This window comes from Buteo buteo, chromosome 1, assembly GCF_964188355.1.
Source record: "Buteo buteo chromosome 1, bButBut1.hap1.1, whole genome shotgun sequence".
NCBI lineage: Eukaryota > Metazoa > Chordata > Aves > Accipitriformes > Accipitridae > Buteo > Buteo buteo.
The window spans coordinates 529,446-543,709 of record NC_134171.1 but is presented as its reverse complement, the minus strand read 5'-3'; the positions used below and the strand labels follow the sequence as shown (position 1 = coordinate 543,709).

At 66.7% G+C, this 14,264-nt stretch overlaps 3 protein-coding genes across 5 annotated transcripts; 2 read left to right on the top strand and 1 right to left on the bottom strand.

The window, feature by feature from the left end:
* The first annotated feature begins 620 nt into the window (after window positions 1-620).
* Window positions 621-7,975, top strand: CDC25B (cell division cycle 25B). 3 transcript variants are annotated; one of them, XM_075038923.1, is made up of 16 exons: window positions 621-858; window positions 1,002-1,129; window positions 1,812-1,863; window positions 3,078-3,119; window positions 3,398-3,434; window positions 3,572-3,679; window positions 3,766-3,885; window positions 4,128-4,262; window positions 4,401-4,475; window positions 4,699-4,875; window positions 4,993-5,088; window positions 5,482-5,544; window positions 5,646-5,744; window positions 6,050-6,183; window positions 6,307-6,418; window positions 6,680-7,975. In XM_075038923.1, exons 1-16 carry the CDS (start codon window positions 776-778, stop codon window positions 6,818-6,820), a joined length of 1,602 nt encoding a protein of 533 aa, XP_074895024.1. In that variant the 5' UTR covers window positions 621-775; the 3' UTR covers window positions 6,821-7,975. The 3 variants fall into 3 exon arrangements, with proteins under 3 accessions (XP_074895024.1, XP_074894941.1, XP_074895111.1); XM_075038840.1 differs by lacking the exon at window positions 6,680-7,975 and having other exon boundaries at window positions 6,307-6,651; XM_075039010.1 differs by lacking the exons at window positions 5,646-5,744; window positions 6,680-7,975 and having other exon boundaries at window positions 6,307-6,654.
* Window positions 7,976-8,917: 942 nt separating this feature from the next.
* AP5S1 (adaptor related protein complex 5 subunit sigma 1) lies at window positions 8,918-10,063 on the top strand. Its single transcript, XM_075040365.1, has 2 exons — window positions 8,918-9,142; window positions 9,505-10,063. The coding sequence occupies exons 1-2, from the start codon at window positions 8,958-8,960 to the stop codon at window positions 9,929-9,931; spliced, it is 612 nt and encodes a 203-aa protein (XP_074896466.1). The 5' UTR covers window positions 8,918-8,957; the 3' UTR covers window positions 9,932-10,063.
* Window positions 10,064-11,269: 1,206 nt separating this feature from the next.
* Window positions 11,270-13,452, bottom strand: LOC142036770 (C-type lectin domain family 4 member F-like). Its single transcript, XM_075040352.1, has 7 exons — window positions 13,294-13,452; window positions 13,034-13,150; window positions 12,833-12,913; window positions 12,478-12,534; window positions 12,210-12,361; window positions 11,754-11,866; window positions 11,270-11,673 (listed from the first exon to the last, which is right to left on the bottom strand). Exons 1-7 carry the CDS (start codon window positions 13,358-13,360, stop codon window positions 11,517-11,519), a joined length of 744 nt encoding a protein of 247 aa, XP_074896453.1. The 5' UTR covers window positions 13,361-13,452; the 3' UTR covers window positions 11,270-11,516.
* Between the last annotated feature and the right edge of the window lie 812 nt (window positions 13,453-14,264).

Here is a 14,264-nt window from a genome sequence, read left to right as displayed (position 1 = left end):
TGGCCTGCGGCTGGGGGCTGAGGGGGGGGGGCCAGCAGGGGCCTGTGTCCGAACACTGGGACCCCCCCAGGGCTGCACCATCGCTCACAGACACCCATCCATGCCTGCCCTCGCACACCCACTGTTCACCCGCCCCAGCTGTGTGCCCCCCCAGGACATGCCCCTCTCCGTGTCCCTCCCAGCTATGTCCCCTCCAGCCATGTCCCTCCCAGCCATGCCCCCTCCAGCCATGCACCCTTCTGTGTGCCCCCCCCCCGGCCATATCCCCTCTCCGGCCATGCACCTCTCCATGTGCCCCCCCCAGCCACACACCCCTCCATGTCCCCCCCCAGCCACGCACCCCTCCATGTCCCCCCCCAGCCACGCACCTCTCCATGTGCTCCCCCCGGCCATGTGCCCCCCCCAGCCATATGCCCCCCCCCCGTGCCCTGCCCCCACTTTACCCCATGCCCCCCCCCGCCCCCCCCACCATGCCCCCCTTCCCCGCCACGCCGTGGCCCCGCCCCTCCGGCGCCTTGGCCCCGCCCCCGGCCCCGCCCGGCCCCGCCCCTCCCCGCCCCATTGGCTGCCGCCCCGCCGCTCCCCTGTTATTTTTCGAATATAAATAGGGGCGGCGGCAGGCGCGCGCCCGGGCGCTTCCCTTCAAACGGACCCGGGAGCGGGCGCGCGGTCGAGCTCCCCTCCGCGGAGGAAAACCGGGACGAGCGGGGAGAGCATCCCCGCGAGGATTTAACATTTTAACGCTGCTCTCGGGGGTTTGCTTTCCTCTACCCGCATGGCGGCGCGGGGCCGTGGGCTGCCGGGGTCCCCGGTCACCACGCTGGCGCTGGATATGAACAACCTGGCGGGGCTGGGCAGGTGAGAGGGGCCGGGGGTGTGGGGTGGGACCCTGCCCGGGGGAAGGGGGGTTAGATGGATTTGCCCCCCCCCCCCCATTAACCACTGCTCCTGGGGGAGGGGGCGAGGGGGCGGGCTGACCCCCCCCTTCACCCTACCTGCAGGCACTGGGACACCCCGAAGCGGAGGGCGGCGGGGCTGTCCTTCCAGAGCCAGCGGTCCAGCCTGTCCCAGGAGTCGGTGGCCTCGGTCTCCTCCCGGGACTCCGTCTCTTCCGAGTCCTCGGACATGGGTGAGTGATGGGTGCTGCTGCTGCGGGCCCCCCCACCCCTTCCCATCCCGGACTGGGGCTGTGCAGAGGGAGCTGTGGCATGGGGGGGGGCTGGACGAGCGGCTGGGGAGGCAAGGAAGGGAGGTTGAGGCGGGGGGTGCTTCTTGGGGTACATGTGCCGGGGCTCTGCTCCCAGCTCCTGGCCCCGCTCTGAGTCAGTCCCGCCGGGTGCTCAGCCCGCGCCTGCTTCAAACTGGGACTTCCTCCCCGGCGCTTCCGACTGCGGCCCCTTCCCTGGGGGGGATGATGGGTGAGAGCCCCCAGCCCGGCTCCCCAGGGATTTGGCCATGGACCACCCCAGTGGGGTCCCTGGTTGGGGTCACGTGGGGTGACATCCTGGCTGGGATGGGTGCTCCAGGGTCAGTGCCATCCCCCTTGCTACGCTGGGGGGGGCTGGGTGAGGGCCCCCCCATGAGCACCCAGCAGGTACCACCAGCCATGGCCGCCGCCTCGGTGCTGGCTGGAGCATGGGGAAGCACAGCTGGGATGTGGGGGGCTCCTTGGCCTGGCCATATCCTGCAAAGGACCCTGCAGGAGCGGTGCCAGTGCTGTGCTGGAGTGGGTCCCAGAGCAGAACATGGCTGTGTCCCCAGTGGGCCCCGACTCCCCCCACACTGTGCTACCCTGCCCCTTGTTTCCCCAGGAGTGGGGCTGGACTCCCCCATGCAGGAGGACCCCGCAGCGCTGGAGGAAGTGTGAGTGCCCCTTGCCCCATCGTCCCCTCTCTGGGGGCTCCCCCACTTGCCCTCCCCTGCCTCCTGCAGGCAGCATGGGCCCTGCCTGCCCTGGTCTGCCTGCAGTGCCTGGCTCAGCCTTGCTGGGGGGCTGCGCCTCATCCCCCCCAAATCTGCTTCTGGGGAGGTGAGAAACCACCCTGCACCGGGGAGAGCGGGGATGTCGGCGCTGGGGATCATCACAGCCCCGCTGCGGGCAGGGGTCTGGCAGCGGGTGCAGGCAGGAAGCCTTCACGGTGCTGCCTTGCCGCGGCTGGGCCAAATCTTCTTCCGGGCTTTGCCGGCAGGGACGGCTGGCTGCCGCCTCGCCACGCAGCGGGGCAAGGGTGCTGAGCACCTCCGTGGGCTCCCAACACCTCCGGCATCCCCGGAGAGCCTTGGGGTGCTGCTGCATGGGCCCCATGGGGTGGGGGGGTGCAGGGTGGGGGTGTAGGCTTCAGCTGAGAGCAAAGCTCCGTGGTGCTGCCCTGCGCAGGGGTGAGGGGCTCTGCCTGCTGTGCCTACTGCCTGCCTCCCCCCATCCCCCCCCCACTGGAGAGCTGCAGTCGAGGCCCCCCATGCTGGTGCTGTGCCGGTGGCTTTGCCGGCCCCCTCCTCTGCTGCTTGCCTGGCCGTTGGCAGAGCCTGGCCCCGGCAGATGTGCCGGGTGAATGAGTAACTAACTGGGGGCAGATGGTGGGGCTGGGGTAGCTGTGGGGCTGGGTGTGCTCGGCCGCGGGGGACACGTTGGTCCCCGTCCTGCCGCTGCGTGCCGCCGGCATGGCCATATGGCTGCCGGCCAACATCCCCCGCATCCCCGCCGCGGATGGATTTACATACAGGTGGAGAGCGGGCGCCGCTGCCGCCCCGTGCGGGGCCCTGCCGCCGGCTTTGTCTGGGCATGGAGTGAGGTCAGCGGGGTGCCCTGGACCACCCTGGCGTGCCGCTCCCCCACCCCAGCCAGGGATTGGGGTCCCCCAGCCTGAAACCAGTGGTGTCCAGATGGGGCTTTAACCCTTTGTGAGGCTGAAAGCCCTGGCTGCTCGGCTGCTTTCCCCCCACTGGGGGGCTGCCAGCCTCTGTGTGGGGTGGGAGCACTGTAAGGGCTGGGGCTGCCCATCCCTGGGGCTCCTGGGCTGCCCGGGCTGGGGTGTGGGGTGCCATCTCCCCTAACCCTGGCTGTCCTCTCCCCACAGCTTCGAGAAAGCGATCCCGGAGTCCGGGAGGGTTCTCAAGGAGTAAGTGAAGGGCTTCTGTCCCTGTGGCGAGACCTGACAAGTCTGGCTGTCCCCATGCCCAGACTGTCCCTGTGTCCTTCCCCTCCTTCTCAGTGCCTGGAGGAGTTGCTGCCCTGGGGTCCTTTGGGAGCTGTGACAGCTCTGGGGAGGCCTCACCCTGCTGCAGGGACCCAAGGGATGGGGGGGGCCATGCCAGCCTCTGGGGGGGTTGTTGTGGGACACTGCCGGTCCAGGGCACCTTCTCTCATTCAATTCTTTTCTTTCCCTGCTTCTTGTAGCAATAAGTTCCTTATCCGGAGGATCCACTCGCTGCCAGTAAGTCCTGGGGGCTCTGCAGGTCTGAGCCAGGGGGAGGCTGGATCCTGCTGAGCCCCTGGCTGAGCTGGGAGGAAGATGGAGCTGGGGAGAGCAGGGGCTGGGCAGCACCTCTGACCCCTCTGCCTGCCCCACAGCCGCGGCTCCTGGGGGCCAGCCCGGTCCTGAAGAACATCTCCCACTCCTGGGAGTTCAATGACTGCAGGGCCAGTGAACAGAGGGACCAGAGGGAGCCCGAGGACAAGGTGAGGGGGGCAGCGAGGCCGGGGAGGGGGCTGGGAAAGGGGCAGGGGGATGCTAATGCTGTGCGTCCCCCCCCGCCCCACCACAGGAGGGGTTTGTCTTCAAGAAGCCGCAGAGGCCGGGTCAGCGCAGCCAGCTGCCCACTGGTGATGGAGCTGTGGGAAGGGACCCCTTTGCCCGGAGACCTGGCTCTGCGCCTGACCTGCTGGTGAGAGGGGCTGGGGGGGTCCGGGGAGGGGGGTAGCACCAGGGATGGATGGTCCCGCTGCAGGGGTTGCTGAGCTGGGACCTGCTGCTCTAACCTCCACGTTTGCCCTGGAGACCTGTGGATGTGGGAGCTGAAGGGGCTGTGGGGTCACAGCCTGGGGGGGGTGCAGGGACACCCTGTCTCCAAACAGGCCTGGCGTGGGGCTGGCCTCACTCCTGAGCTGTGGGCTGTGTCCTCCCCAGTTTGACACCCCCGAGAAGGAAAATGTCCCCGAAGGCCAGAGCCCCATCATACTGCGCCAGGGCTCCTTGACCTCCTCCATGTCTGAGGAGGAAGATGATGGCTTCGTGGAGATCCTGCATGAGGAGGAGATGAAGGTAGGGAGGGCTCCTTCACATGCGGAGTCCATGGGGTCCATCCCTGCCTGGGGGGGTGGGAAGCAACTGGTGGGACTTGTCACCTTCACGTTCTCCTCTGCCTCTCCCCTATGGCCCTCCCGGCTGCTGCCCTGGCAGAGCGATGCCGATGTGCCACAGGGGATGGAGAACCTGCTGACCGCGCCGCTGGTGAGGAAGGAGGAGGCAGAGCTGGTATGTGGGAGCCTTGAGGGGTGGAGGGGTCTCAAAGTGGGGGTCTGGGGGTGAGGGTGAAAGGGCTGGTTGGTGAGCAGCACCAGCCCCAGGGGCTGTGGGCTCATCCTGGGTGGTGTGTGGCTACCCGAATGGGACCGTTGTGTCCCCACCCTCATGATGCTGGGAGGGATGCAAGGGGATGCCAGACCCCCAGGCAGCAGCACATGCTCTCCCTGCACAGCGTCTTGTGAAGCGTAGCAAGTGCCGGCAGCTTTTCCGCTCGCCCTCGATGCCCACCAGTGTCATCAGACCCATCCTGAAGCGGATAGACCGGCCCCAGGACAGGGACACCCCTGTCGAAACCAAGCGGCGGAGGAGTGTGGCTGGTACCCCCAGCAAGGAGGCGGCGGCAGAGCCGGTGGGTGATGGGGAAATGTCTGGGTGAGATGTCCTTGCTGGGGTCCAGCCTGTCCCTGGTGGGACTGGCCTGGCTCTGCTGGAGCCCTTGCTAACGCCGGGGGAGATGTCTCCGCAGAAACCGTGGCTGTTGCGCTCCAGGTCCTTCTGCCATGAGGAGATTGAGAACCTGCTGGCCAACGACCACCGGGAACTCATTGGGGACTTCTCCAAGGTAGGGCCACGGGGATGCTGCAGGCCTGGGGGTGCTGCCCCCCCCCCCCCCCCCCCCCCCCCCCCCCTTGCCCTGAAACAGAGGGACCATCTTGCACTGGTACAAGAGCCCGAACCCAGCTGGTGGCCCTTGCTTGGGGACGAGGGGACTTGGGGCTATGACTTTCCAGCCTGCAGCCCCCATAGGACACGAAGAGCCTGACCGCTGCTCCTCCAGTGCCAGCACCGTGCAGCAGCCATATCTCTCCTGGGCAGACTGCCCACCCACCCCCGCAGGGAGCAGATGTTGCAGGGGAGGGGGGGGTCTTCTGGGCTGGGGGAGTGGGGTGCCAGCCCCTGCTCCAGGAGGTCTCCCTGGGATGGATCCTGACCCAGCACCTTGCCTCTCCTCCAGGCTTACCTCCTGCAGACAGTAGAGGGGAAGCACCAGGACCTGAAGTACATTTCCCCTGAAATGGTAAGGGAGCCAGCAGCCTCTCCCCAAAAAGCCCCCATGGGGCTGCCTGCCTGGCCCCCCTGTGTCTCCCCCCCTGCCTTGGTGACGGGCTCCCCCTGCAGATGGCAGCAGTGCTGACGGGGCAGTTCAGCAGCCTCATCGAGAGCTGCGTGATTGTGGACTGCAGGTACCCCTACGAGTACGAGGGAGGCCACATCAAGGTCAGAATCGCTGCCATGCCCTGCGGGGCTGGGGCTTGGAGGGCCCTGTGAGGTGGGGGGGGGTCTCAAAGCCATCAAACTTCAGAGGGGCTGAGCCCCCCCCCCTGCAAGGAGTTGAGCAGCCTCCCCAAAGGTGCTGAGCCCCAACTGGAAGGAGGAAAGGTGATGGTGCCCCAGTAGATGGGGTGATGCTGGGTGGTGGTGGGAGGCTGGGGGCAGCGTACTGACACCCCCCCACCCTCCCCACCCCCAGATGAAACGGGAGACAGCAGTGGGGATGAAAGCTGCCTCTTCTTCCTCCCCAGGGTGCTGTCAACCTGCCGATGGAGCAGGACATGGAGGAGTTCCTGCTGAAGAAGCCCATCGTGCCCTTTGACGCCAGCAAGAGGGTGATAGTCATCTTCCACTGCGAGTTCTCCTCTGAGAGGGGGCCCAGGATGTGAGTTGGCAGGGGGGGAAGGGTGGATGCTGGGGTCTGCTGGACCCCCTGGGCATGGCTGGATCCTGACTCTATGACAAACCCTGCCGCAGCCCCTTCCCATCACCTTCCCCTATTCCACAGGTGCCGGTTCCTCAGGGAGAAGGACCGAGCCTGTAACGAGTACCCCCACCTCCACTACCCTGAGCTCTACATCTTGAAGGGGGGGTACCGGGAGTTCTTCCCCCAGTACCAGGTGAGCCCCCCCCACCTTTGCCCCCTGTGTGGGAGGGGGATCCCTGGCAGGAGGGCAAGGGCTGGCGGGGGGGAAACACCCTCTCCCCTCCCCAAACCCGGCTCTGCAGGGCGGAAGGAAGGGTCAGGCTCTGAGCATCCTCCATGAGGATGGTACCTCCAGGGGCAGGGGGCTGCACTGGGGGCCCTGGGGTGCTGGGTTTGCTGGTGGGTGGGGGCTGGGGGCAGCGCTGTAGGTGCTGACGGGGCCGCGGGTGCCCAGTCACACTGCGAGCCCCAGGACTATCGCCCCATGCACCACGAGGACTTCAAGGAGGACCTGCGCAAGTTCCGCCTGAAGAGCCGTACCTGGGCGGGCGAGCGCAGCAAGCGGGAGCTCTACAGCCGCCTCAAGAACTTCTGATGGCACCGGGGGACCCCTGCAGCCCCCCACCCACCCCAGGGCTGCCATCAGGCAACACCTCCCAGCCCAAAACCTACTCCCCCCCTCACCCAGCCCTGCTCTGCTGGGTGCCCTGCACAGCATCACTGACTGTGAGCAGCGGGGCGGGGGGGGGGGGCATGGTTGTGGTTTTATAACTTTTTACCCTCAAAAGGGTTTAGGGTAAAACCTAAAGGGTGGCTGGGGGCTGTAGTGGGGTGGGGGTGGGGATGCCTGGGCCTGTTCCCTCCACCCCAGGCTATAAGTCACTGCCAGATTCAACCTTCCTCTGGGGCTGGGGGAGGGGGGCTGGGGGGGGCGGGGCAGAGCTGTGGTAAGTACAGGCTGCCCCCCCCCCCCCAGCTCTGTGGGGCAGCCCCCCAAGCCATTGTTCCAGCCCCTTCCCCTTGCACCCTGGGCTTGGAGAGTGCCAGCCCTGGGAAAGCCACTGGGCTGCAGGAGATGCCCCCTAAGCCCTGGGGGGGGGCGGGCATGGAGCTGAGCAGCCCCTCTCTGGGGCTGGGTACCCCCAGGGAGGGTGGGGAGCCCCCCAGGAGGGCTGGAAGCCCCTGGCAGAGCTTAATTGGCAGAACTGTTGCAGAAAAGCACTTAAACCCCCTTTGCAGCTGGTGGGTGCTGCAGGGCCCCAGCCCTGGCCCTTCTCCATGGGGGGGGGGGCAGATGCCTGGGACTGGGCACCCTGTGGGTGCCCCTGTAACAGTCACCGACTGCATCAGCCTGGGTTTGTTCAGTGTTTTGGTTTCTTTGTCTGTCTGTTGTTGGGGTTTTTTACCCCCACCCCATTTTGTCTGTTTGTCTGTTTGTTGTTGGGGTTCTTTGCTGTTGGGGTTTTTTGCCCCCCCCCCCCTTATTTAAAGTTTGTTCTCCACTTCCAAGCCAGCTGTGAACTTCAGCGTGTTAGGAGGGGCTTCACCCCCCAACCTGGATCGGGGCAGTGGTTTGGGCTGCAGTGCTACCCGTGGGGCCCAGCACTTGCCTACGAACCAGCTGCTGAAGCACCATGAACTGGGGAGGGCAAGAAGCGTTTCCTTGGCTGGGAAACAGGGCCGCTGTTGGGCTGTACCCTTGTATTTTGTTTTGTTTGGTTTTTTTAAATGAATTTTTTTTAACAATTCATTCAGGAGGGAGAGCAAACCCTGGGTGTGTGTCTGTGGATGTGCCACAAAGGGGGGGCTGCATGGGGTGGGTGCTCCCCAATCCTGGGGTGGCTGGACTGGAGGGGCTTGGGGAGAGCTGTTTGGGGGGTGGGGGAGTGGTGACAGCATCCCTGTGGGGCTGGGGGCTTCCCCAAGGGGCAGGGACAAATATCCCATTTAATGCTGTTCCTGCGGGGGGGGGGGGGCAGCTGGGGCAGGGGACCCTAAAACCTCTGTCCCACTCCTGCCTGCCCCCATCACGCCAGTGGAGGCCCTGTGCCTGTGTGGGGCAGCCTGGCCCCACTCCCAGGACCACCACCACGGGGGGGGGGGGGGACGGGCGGACATGGGACAGGGGCTGCGGGTCACGGATGGACCCCCACACACACTCCTAATTCCCAGGGCTGTGCATGGGGCGGGAGGAGGGATGGGGGCAGAGGGGTGACTGGGGGGGGGTCCCCAGGGCCAGGACACGGCTGCCTGGGGGGGGGGGGGGTGTACCCCCACTCTGGCCCTGTCTCACACACGCGCACACACACACACACACCCCCCCCCCCCCCCCCCGGTGATCCTGTGTCCCGCAGGCCCTGTCACCCTCCGCGGTGATCCTGTCCCCGGCCGGCCGTGCCATCCCTCTCAGGGCCGTACTTCCTATCCCGCCCACTAGCCCCTCTCCGCCAATCGGCGCGCCGCCCGCCTAGCCTTGGCCAATCGCGACCTGGCAGAAGGGTGGGGGGCTAAGTTCCCCGCGCCCCCGCCCCGCACTTCCCGGTTTCCACCAATCCCCGCCGCCGTTCCCTTCCTCATCGGCCAACCGCTTGCCCTTTCCCGCGCTACGCCAATCCGAACAACGTTCCCGCCGGCCAATAGCAACCGGCGGAGTGGAGGAAGAGGGATCGACTCCACCTTCCCCCCCGCCACGTGACCTGGGCGGCGGGCCGGGGGTCGCGAGCGGCGTTGCCATGGTGCGGGCGTTCATCCTGCTGGCGCTGGGCGGGGCGGACCCCCCCGCCACGCCCGGCCACGCCCCCTCTAGCCCCGCCCCTTGCCGCCTCCTCTACGCCCGGACTTTCGGGACCCCCCCCCGACCCGGGGGACCCCCTCGGCAGCGCCTCCGCCGCAAGGAGGAGTTGCTGGCCGTGGCCAGGTACCCGGGACCCCCCCCCACTCCCCCCTCACCCTACCCCGCGGGGGGGGGGGGCTTGGGTTCGGTGGGACCCCCGGGGTTGGTGACCCCCCCTCTATGGGACCCCCCGCCCTCTCCTTTTAAGGGGTCTGGACTCAACGGGACCCCGGGGCTGTGACACCCCCTCTCTGTGGGTGTCCGTGGGTCGTCCCCCCTCCTTCTTTGGGGGTGGTCTGGGCTCAGTGGGACCCCCAGAATTGTGACAGCCCCCCTTTTTGGGGGGACAGGGCTCGGCAGGACCCCCAATAGAGGGGGTCACGCTATCCCTGGATTGGGGGGGGGGTCTTAACACGAGGGTGTCCCCCCTCCTTCTTCTCTCCCAGGCAAGTGGCCTCCCAGTGCCGGCTGCTTCAGTCATCTTTGGGGCGTCCATCTTCCCCCCAGCTCCCCCAGCTCCCCGACGAACCAATCTCGCTCCAAGACGCCCCAGGGGGACTTTTCCAGCTGCCCCCTGGGGACCCCTTCCCGGAGCGAACGACGGTAGCCTGGCTGTCGGTTTTGGCCCTCTCCTTTGCCTTGGTTTGTGACCCCCAAGAGAATCTATCGTTGGCCGAAATCACCCTACGCCGCCTGGCCCCCCGCCTGATCGTCTCCCTCCGACTCCTCGGCCCCGGTGCCGATGTCCTGCTCCGACCCGAGACCGCCGACCTCCTCCTGGATCGTCTCCTGCCCCACGGGCAGATGCTTTTCCTCAATGAACGTTTCCTTCAGGCGACGGACCGGGAGATGGGCATCAAAGCATCCCGCTGAGCTATGGGTGGCACCCCCTCTGATATTTTGGAGGTGAGGGGAGAGACAAGGGAGGGATCCAAGGTGGTTGCCAAGCCCCGGTGGGATGGATAGGAAAAGCAGCTCAGGAATAAAGAGCAAGGAGCCAGCAAAGAGCAGGTTTTTAATCCGTTTATCCCCCCCTCAATGCCGTTGTGGGAGGGTTGGGTAGCACTAATAGCCGTCCCCATAAAAATCCATCCAGAGCTGCGATGGCGCCGCGTTCCTGAACCGCTTCATCCATGCAGGACAGCGGGGTGGTGGCTCTGCGGGGCCGTAAAGGGACATTAAAAAAGAGGTAGTTCTCCCATGGGGTCTTCTGCAAACCTCTCACCCGCCAGCCCGAAGGATGGATGGGTGCTGGGCACCTCCATCCCCTCCCCACGAGGGACCCCGGGTTGGGGTTTCCCCGTCTGGGTGCTACGGGGAAGGTGGGGGGTCCCCAGTGGGGGAGCAGCGGCCAAGGGCAGCGCAGGTCCCCTCTGCTGTGGGACGGGATGGCCGGAGATGGGGATCCATCACCTCGGGACAGGAGGGAACCCGGGGGGGGACAGGACAGCCAGGGTGGGTACAACCAGCCCTGCTGCATCAGGGTCACCGGGGTGGAGGACGAAATAAACGGGTAGCAGGGCAGGACGTGGCTGTGTGCCCAGCACGGGGGGTTGATTGTCCCCAAATGATGCCGCTTGGGGCCAGGGGACGCGCGTGACACCCTGGGAGGTGGCAGGAGCCGGCACCCACCTCCCCAGCTCTGCAGGGCACAGTGGTGAGCAGGATCCTGCCCTGGCAGTTTCTGGGTGCCGGAAAAGCCGGGAAGCCAGGAGACATCATGCCTGGTTCTCCTGCCACCGCCGGCATGCTGGCATGCCAGGGATGTGCCTGACCCTGTGGAGGGGCTGCTGGGGGGGACAGACCCCACAACATTTCCCCCCATAACCACACTGGTAAAGCTGAAGTGCCCAGGGAGCGGTGCTGGGCATCGGCCGTGCCAGGCTTCAGCTCTGGTGGGTCTCTCTGTCCGTGATGCTGAGTGGGATCTGGCCAGGCACACCGGTGGGGGCTGCAGGTGCAGAGGTGTCCCGGTACCCCCTCCCACCGCACTCACAGGGCAAGGGGATGGATCTGCCCCTCCCGCGGCACTTGTGGGACCCCCACAATGTGAGAGCTGTGGCACCGTGGTTGATGCCAGCAAAGGTCCCCAAGGTGAGCAGGGCAGAGGGGCTGGGAGGGACCTCACTGCATGCTGGGGGCTGTAGGGGCGATGGAGCCAACCCCCCCTCAATGGGGAAGGCAAGAGGCAGCCGGAGGAGGTACAGCAGGAGCAGTTTAATCAGAGCTGAGCAAAGTGCTCTTGGTGCGGGGGGGGGCAGCACCGGGATGGCACCGGGGTCCGGAGCACCGAGGACAGCATCAGCGTCGTGGCATGGGCGCTCGCTTGGGAGCTGCCCTGCTTCAGGGAGGAGCGGAGGTCCCTGGGGGGCTCATCCCAGCACACGTGCCATGGGGCTGGCAGCACGCCGGCAGCATGGCCGGCGGTGGATCCGGCAGCGTAGCCGGCAGCGTGGCATCAGGGCCCACTCAGGTTCCTCTTGCAGATCCAGGGGAAGCTGAAGTTGCAGTTATGGTCGTTCCAGAGGCCGTTGCCCACGGGGTGGATCTGGGCACAGTTCTCCCCACCCCAGCGCCCATAATCGGTGCTGTCCGGCTGCCCCGGTGCCCAGAAACTGCCGGGGCAGAGTGAGGTCAGCAGATGGGGGGGGTGCCGGGGCTGCTGGTCTTCCCCCACCACCACCCCCAAGCTCACCTCTGGGCCTGGGAATAAGGAGCCCCATCCACCCAGCGCCAGGAGCCCCCGGGGCCTGTGGCTGCCAGTCCGATCCAGTAAGATTTTCCCCTCGTCTCCTGCGCCAGGTAGTCCTGCGGGACAGGGCAGGGGTGTGGGCAGAGGGGGCATGGGCGGGGGGGGCATGGACAGGGGGCACAGGCGGGGAGGGCACGGGTAGGAGAGGGGGTGGGCAGGAGGGTGCATGTGCAGGCAGGAGGGATTGTGGGCAGGAGGATGCACAGGCAGGAGGGAATGCGGGCAGGAGGATGCACAGGCAGGAGGATGCACGGGCAGGAGGGATTGTGGGCTGGAGGGGGCAGAGGCAGGAGGGAGTGTTGGCCAAAAAGGTGCACGGGCAGGAGGGAGCGCAGGAGCAGGCAGCGGTGGGGCAGGCAGGAGAAGGCAGCGATGGGTGCTGCAGCCCCGAGCACCCACCTGCTCCTCAGGGCTGGTGACGGAGGTGAGGTGGGAGTGCGTGGAGCGGCAGGCGGCCTCCGCGTTGCCCCACGGCTTCTGCTCCCCCGAGAAGTAGTAGATCTTCCCCCCGTGGTACCGCCAGCCCAGGGACAGTCCCTGCAGCCACCGCCCTGGGGAGTGGGCAGCCGTGGGGACGGGGTGATAGCTGCCGGGGCCACGGCAGCCCAGGGATGGGTGTCATCCCAGACATCCCAGACATGATCCCTCCCCAGACCAGGGACATTACCGAGCTGCTCTTTCCGCCTCTGCACTGCTGCCGGGCTCTCACTGGGGCTCCGAGGACCTGCCACAGGGTCAGGGAGAGGAGCCAGCAGTGGCCTGCCCACCACCCCAGGCAGGGGATGCGGGCAGGGGATGTGGGCAAGGGCTGGGGACAGGGGCTGGCGACAGGGACTGTGGGCAGGGGCTCGGGACAGGGGCTGCAGGCAGGGGGCTGCGGGTAAGGGGCTGCGGGTAGGGGCTGGGGACAGGGGCTGGGGACAGGGGCTGTGGTAGCAGGCGGGGCTGGAAGGCAGGGGCTGCGGGCAGGGGGCTGTGGGTAGGGGCTGGGGTACTGAGGGCAGCCCCAGGGTCCCACTCACCATTGGGGTCAGGCTGCAGAGGGGCCCTGACTGCCGCCAGCTCTGCCCGTGCTGCCCGCAGCTCCGCTTGGCCCTGCACATCTGGGAAGGGAAGGGCAGCGGGTCAGCGCCCTGCCAGGGCTGCCTGCGGGCTCCTGCCTGCTCCTGGCCCCTGCCAGGCATCACCGCCCCCCTCCTCCCCCCGGCCCTGGCGGCACTTACGCAGGGTGATGAGGACTGCCAGGGCAGCCCCCAGCACCAGGACCACCCCCGTGCCCACGGCCAGGACGGTGCCCAGCATCCAGCGGGATGCGGCCAGAGGGGACCCAAGCGCCGGCGCTGCAGGAGAGAAGCCAGAGATGCCCTGAGCCGGGGCCGAGCCACCCCGGGGACCCCGGCGCTGCTGGCAGAGGGCTGGGGAAGGAAGGGGATCAGCCAGCTGCCTGCTCCTGCCCTCAGCATCCCAGCAAGGCTGGGCTTACTTCGAGCGGGGCTGGGTGGGTAGCGGATCTGCAGGCTCTTGTACAGGTCCGGTCCTGCCGCGGCCATCCCTGGTGGCCGGCACGGCACGGGGAGCCGCTTCCTGACGAAGCCTTGGCGCACGCCGGCGAGGGCAACCCAAAGTGCCAGGAAAGGGAAACTGGCAGACAGGCACCCGCAGCAGCTTGTGGGTGCTGGTTCCTGCCGCTGGCTGGAGCGTCACATGTGTCGCCCCACCCCGAGTGGAATCGTCTGCTGACGAGTGGCACTCGACCCTGACCCTGTGGGTTTTGTCCCAAAGCACATCTCAATTGCAGTTTGCGTTTCCCACCCTCAGGCGCAGAAATGTTGGGGGAATCCCTGAATCCCGGCAGGGAACTGGCTCCCTGATCCTGGTGAGCGGTGGCAGAGAAGGGGGGGATGCACCCAGCCCAGCGTGCCCAGCGCAGTGCCAAACTCTGAGCCATCGTCCTTATCTGCCAGGAGGGCAGGCAGGCTTCAAACAGGGCTGGCAGCGTGCTGTTATCAACAAGGAGAAGGGCTGGTGGTGGTAGTATTATTATCTTCATCATCATCATCATATTCATCACCGTTACATTGGCGATGTGTGCGGGCAGTGCTCTGCCCGGCTGGGAAGCCACGCAGAGGGCATGGGGAGGGATGCCCAGGACAGGCGCTATCCTGGCAGGATCCGTGCCATGTCGGGAGTGGGGAGCTGCTGTCTGGCACTGGGGGAAGCCGCCTGTCACAGGACCATGCTGGGGTCTGTGACGGGCACTTGCCGGCAGCACCGTGCAGGCTGGAGATCCCTGCCGGCAGTGAACCCCAAAGCGGGGGTCTGTGCCAGCTGCCACAGGGTCTGCTTGGGGACACCCAGCTCCTCCCAGCACCGACCCTGCGTGCTGTGGCGGGACACCTGGCACCACCACCAATGGCACAGACGTCGCCGGTGCCGGCACCACACTCTCCCCAG

Bases quoted from the DNA above. Each gene is read 5' to 3' on its own strand.
- CDC25B (XM_075038840.1), top strand. From the start codon at position 776: ATGGCGGCGCGGGGCCGTGGGCTGCCGGGGTCCCCGGTCACCACGCTG. The intron at 859-1,001 runs GTGAGAGGGGCC...CCCTACCTGCAG, and splicing joins AACCTGGCGGGGCTGGGCAG to GCACTGGGACACCCCGAAGC. The intron at 3,886-4,127 runs GTGAGAGGGGCT...TGTCCTCCCCAG, and splicing joins GCTCTGCGCCTGACCTGCTG to TTTGACACCCCCGAGAAGGA.
- AP5S1 (XM_075040365.1), top strand. From the start codon at position 8,958: ATGGTGCGGGCGTTCATCCTGCTGGCGCTGGGCGGGGCGGACCCCCCC. The intron at 9,143-9,504 runs GTACCCGGGACC...CTTCTCTCCCAG, and splicing joins GAGTTGCTGGCCGTGGCCAG to GCAAGTGGCCTCCCAGTGCC.
- LOC142036770 (XM_075040352.1), bottom strand. From the start codon at position 13,360: ATGGCCGCGGCAGGACCGGACCTGTACAAGAGCCTGCAGATCCGCTAC. The intron at 12,914-13,033 runs GTAAGTGCCGCC...TTCCCTTCCCAG, and splicing joins GGCAGTCCTCATCACCCTGC to ATGTGCAGGGCCAAGCGGAG. The intron at 11,674-11,753 runs GTGAGCTTGGGG...CTGCCCCGGCAG, and splicing joins CCTTATTCCCAGGCCCAGAG to TTTCTGGGCACCGGGGCAGC.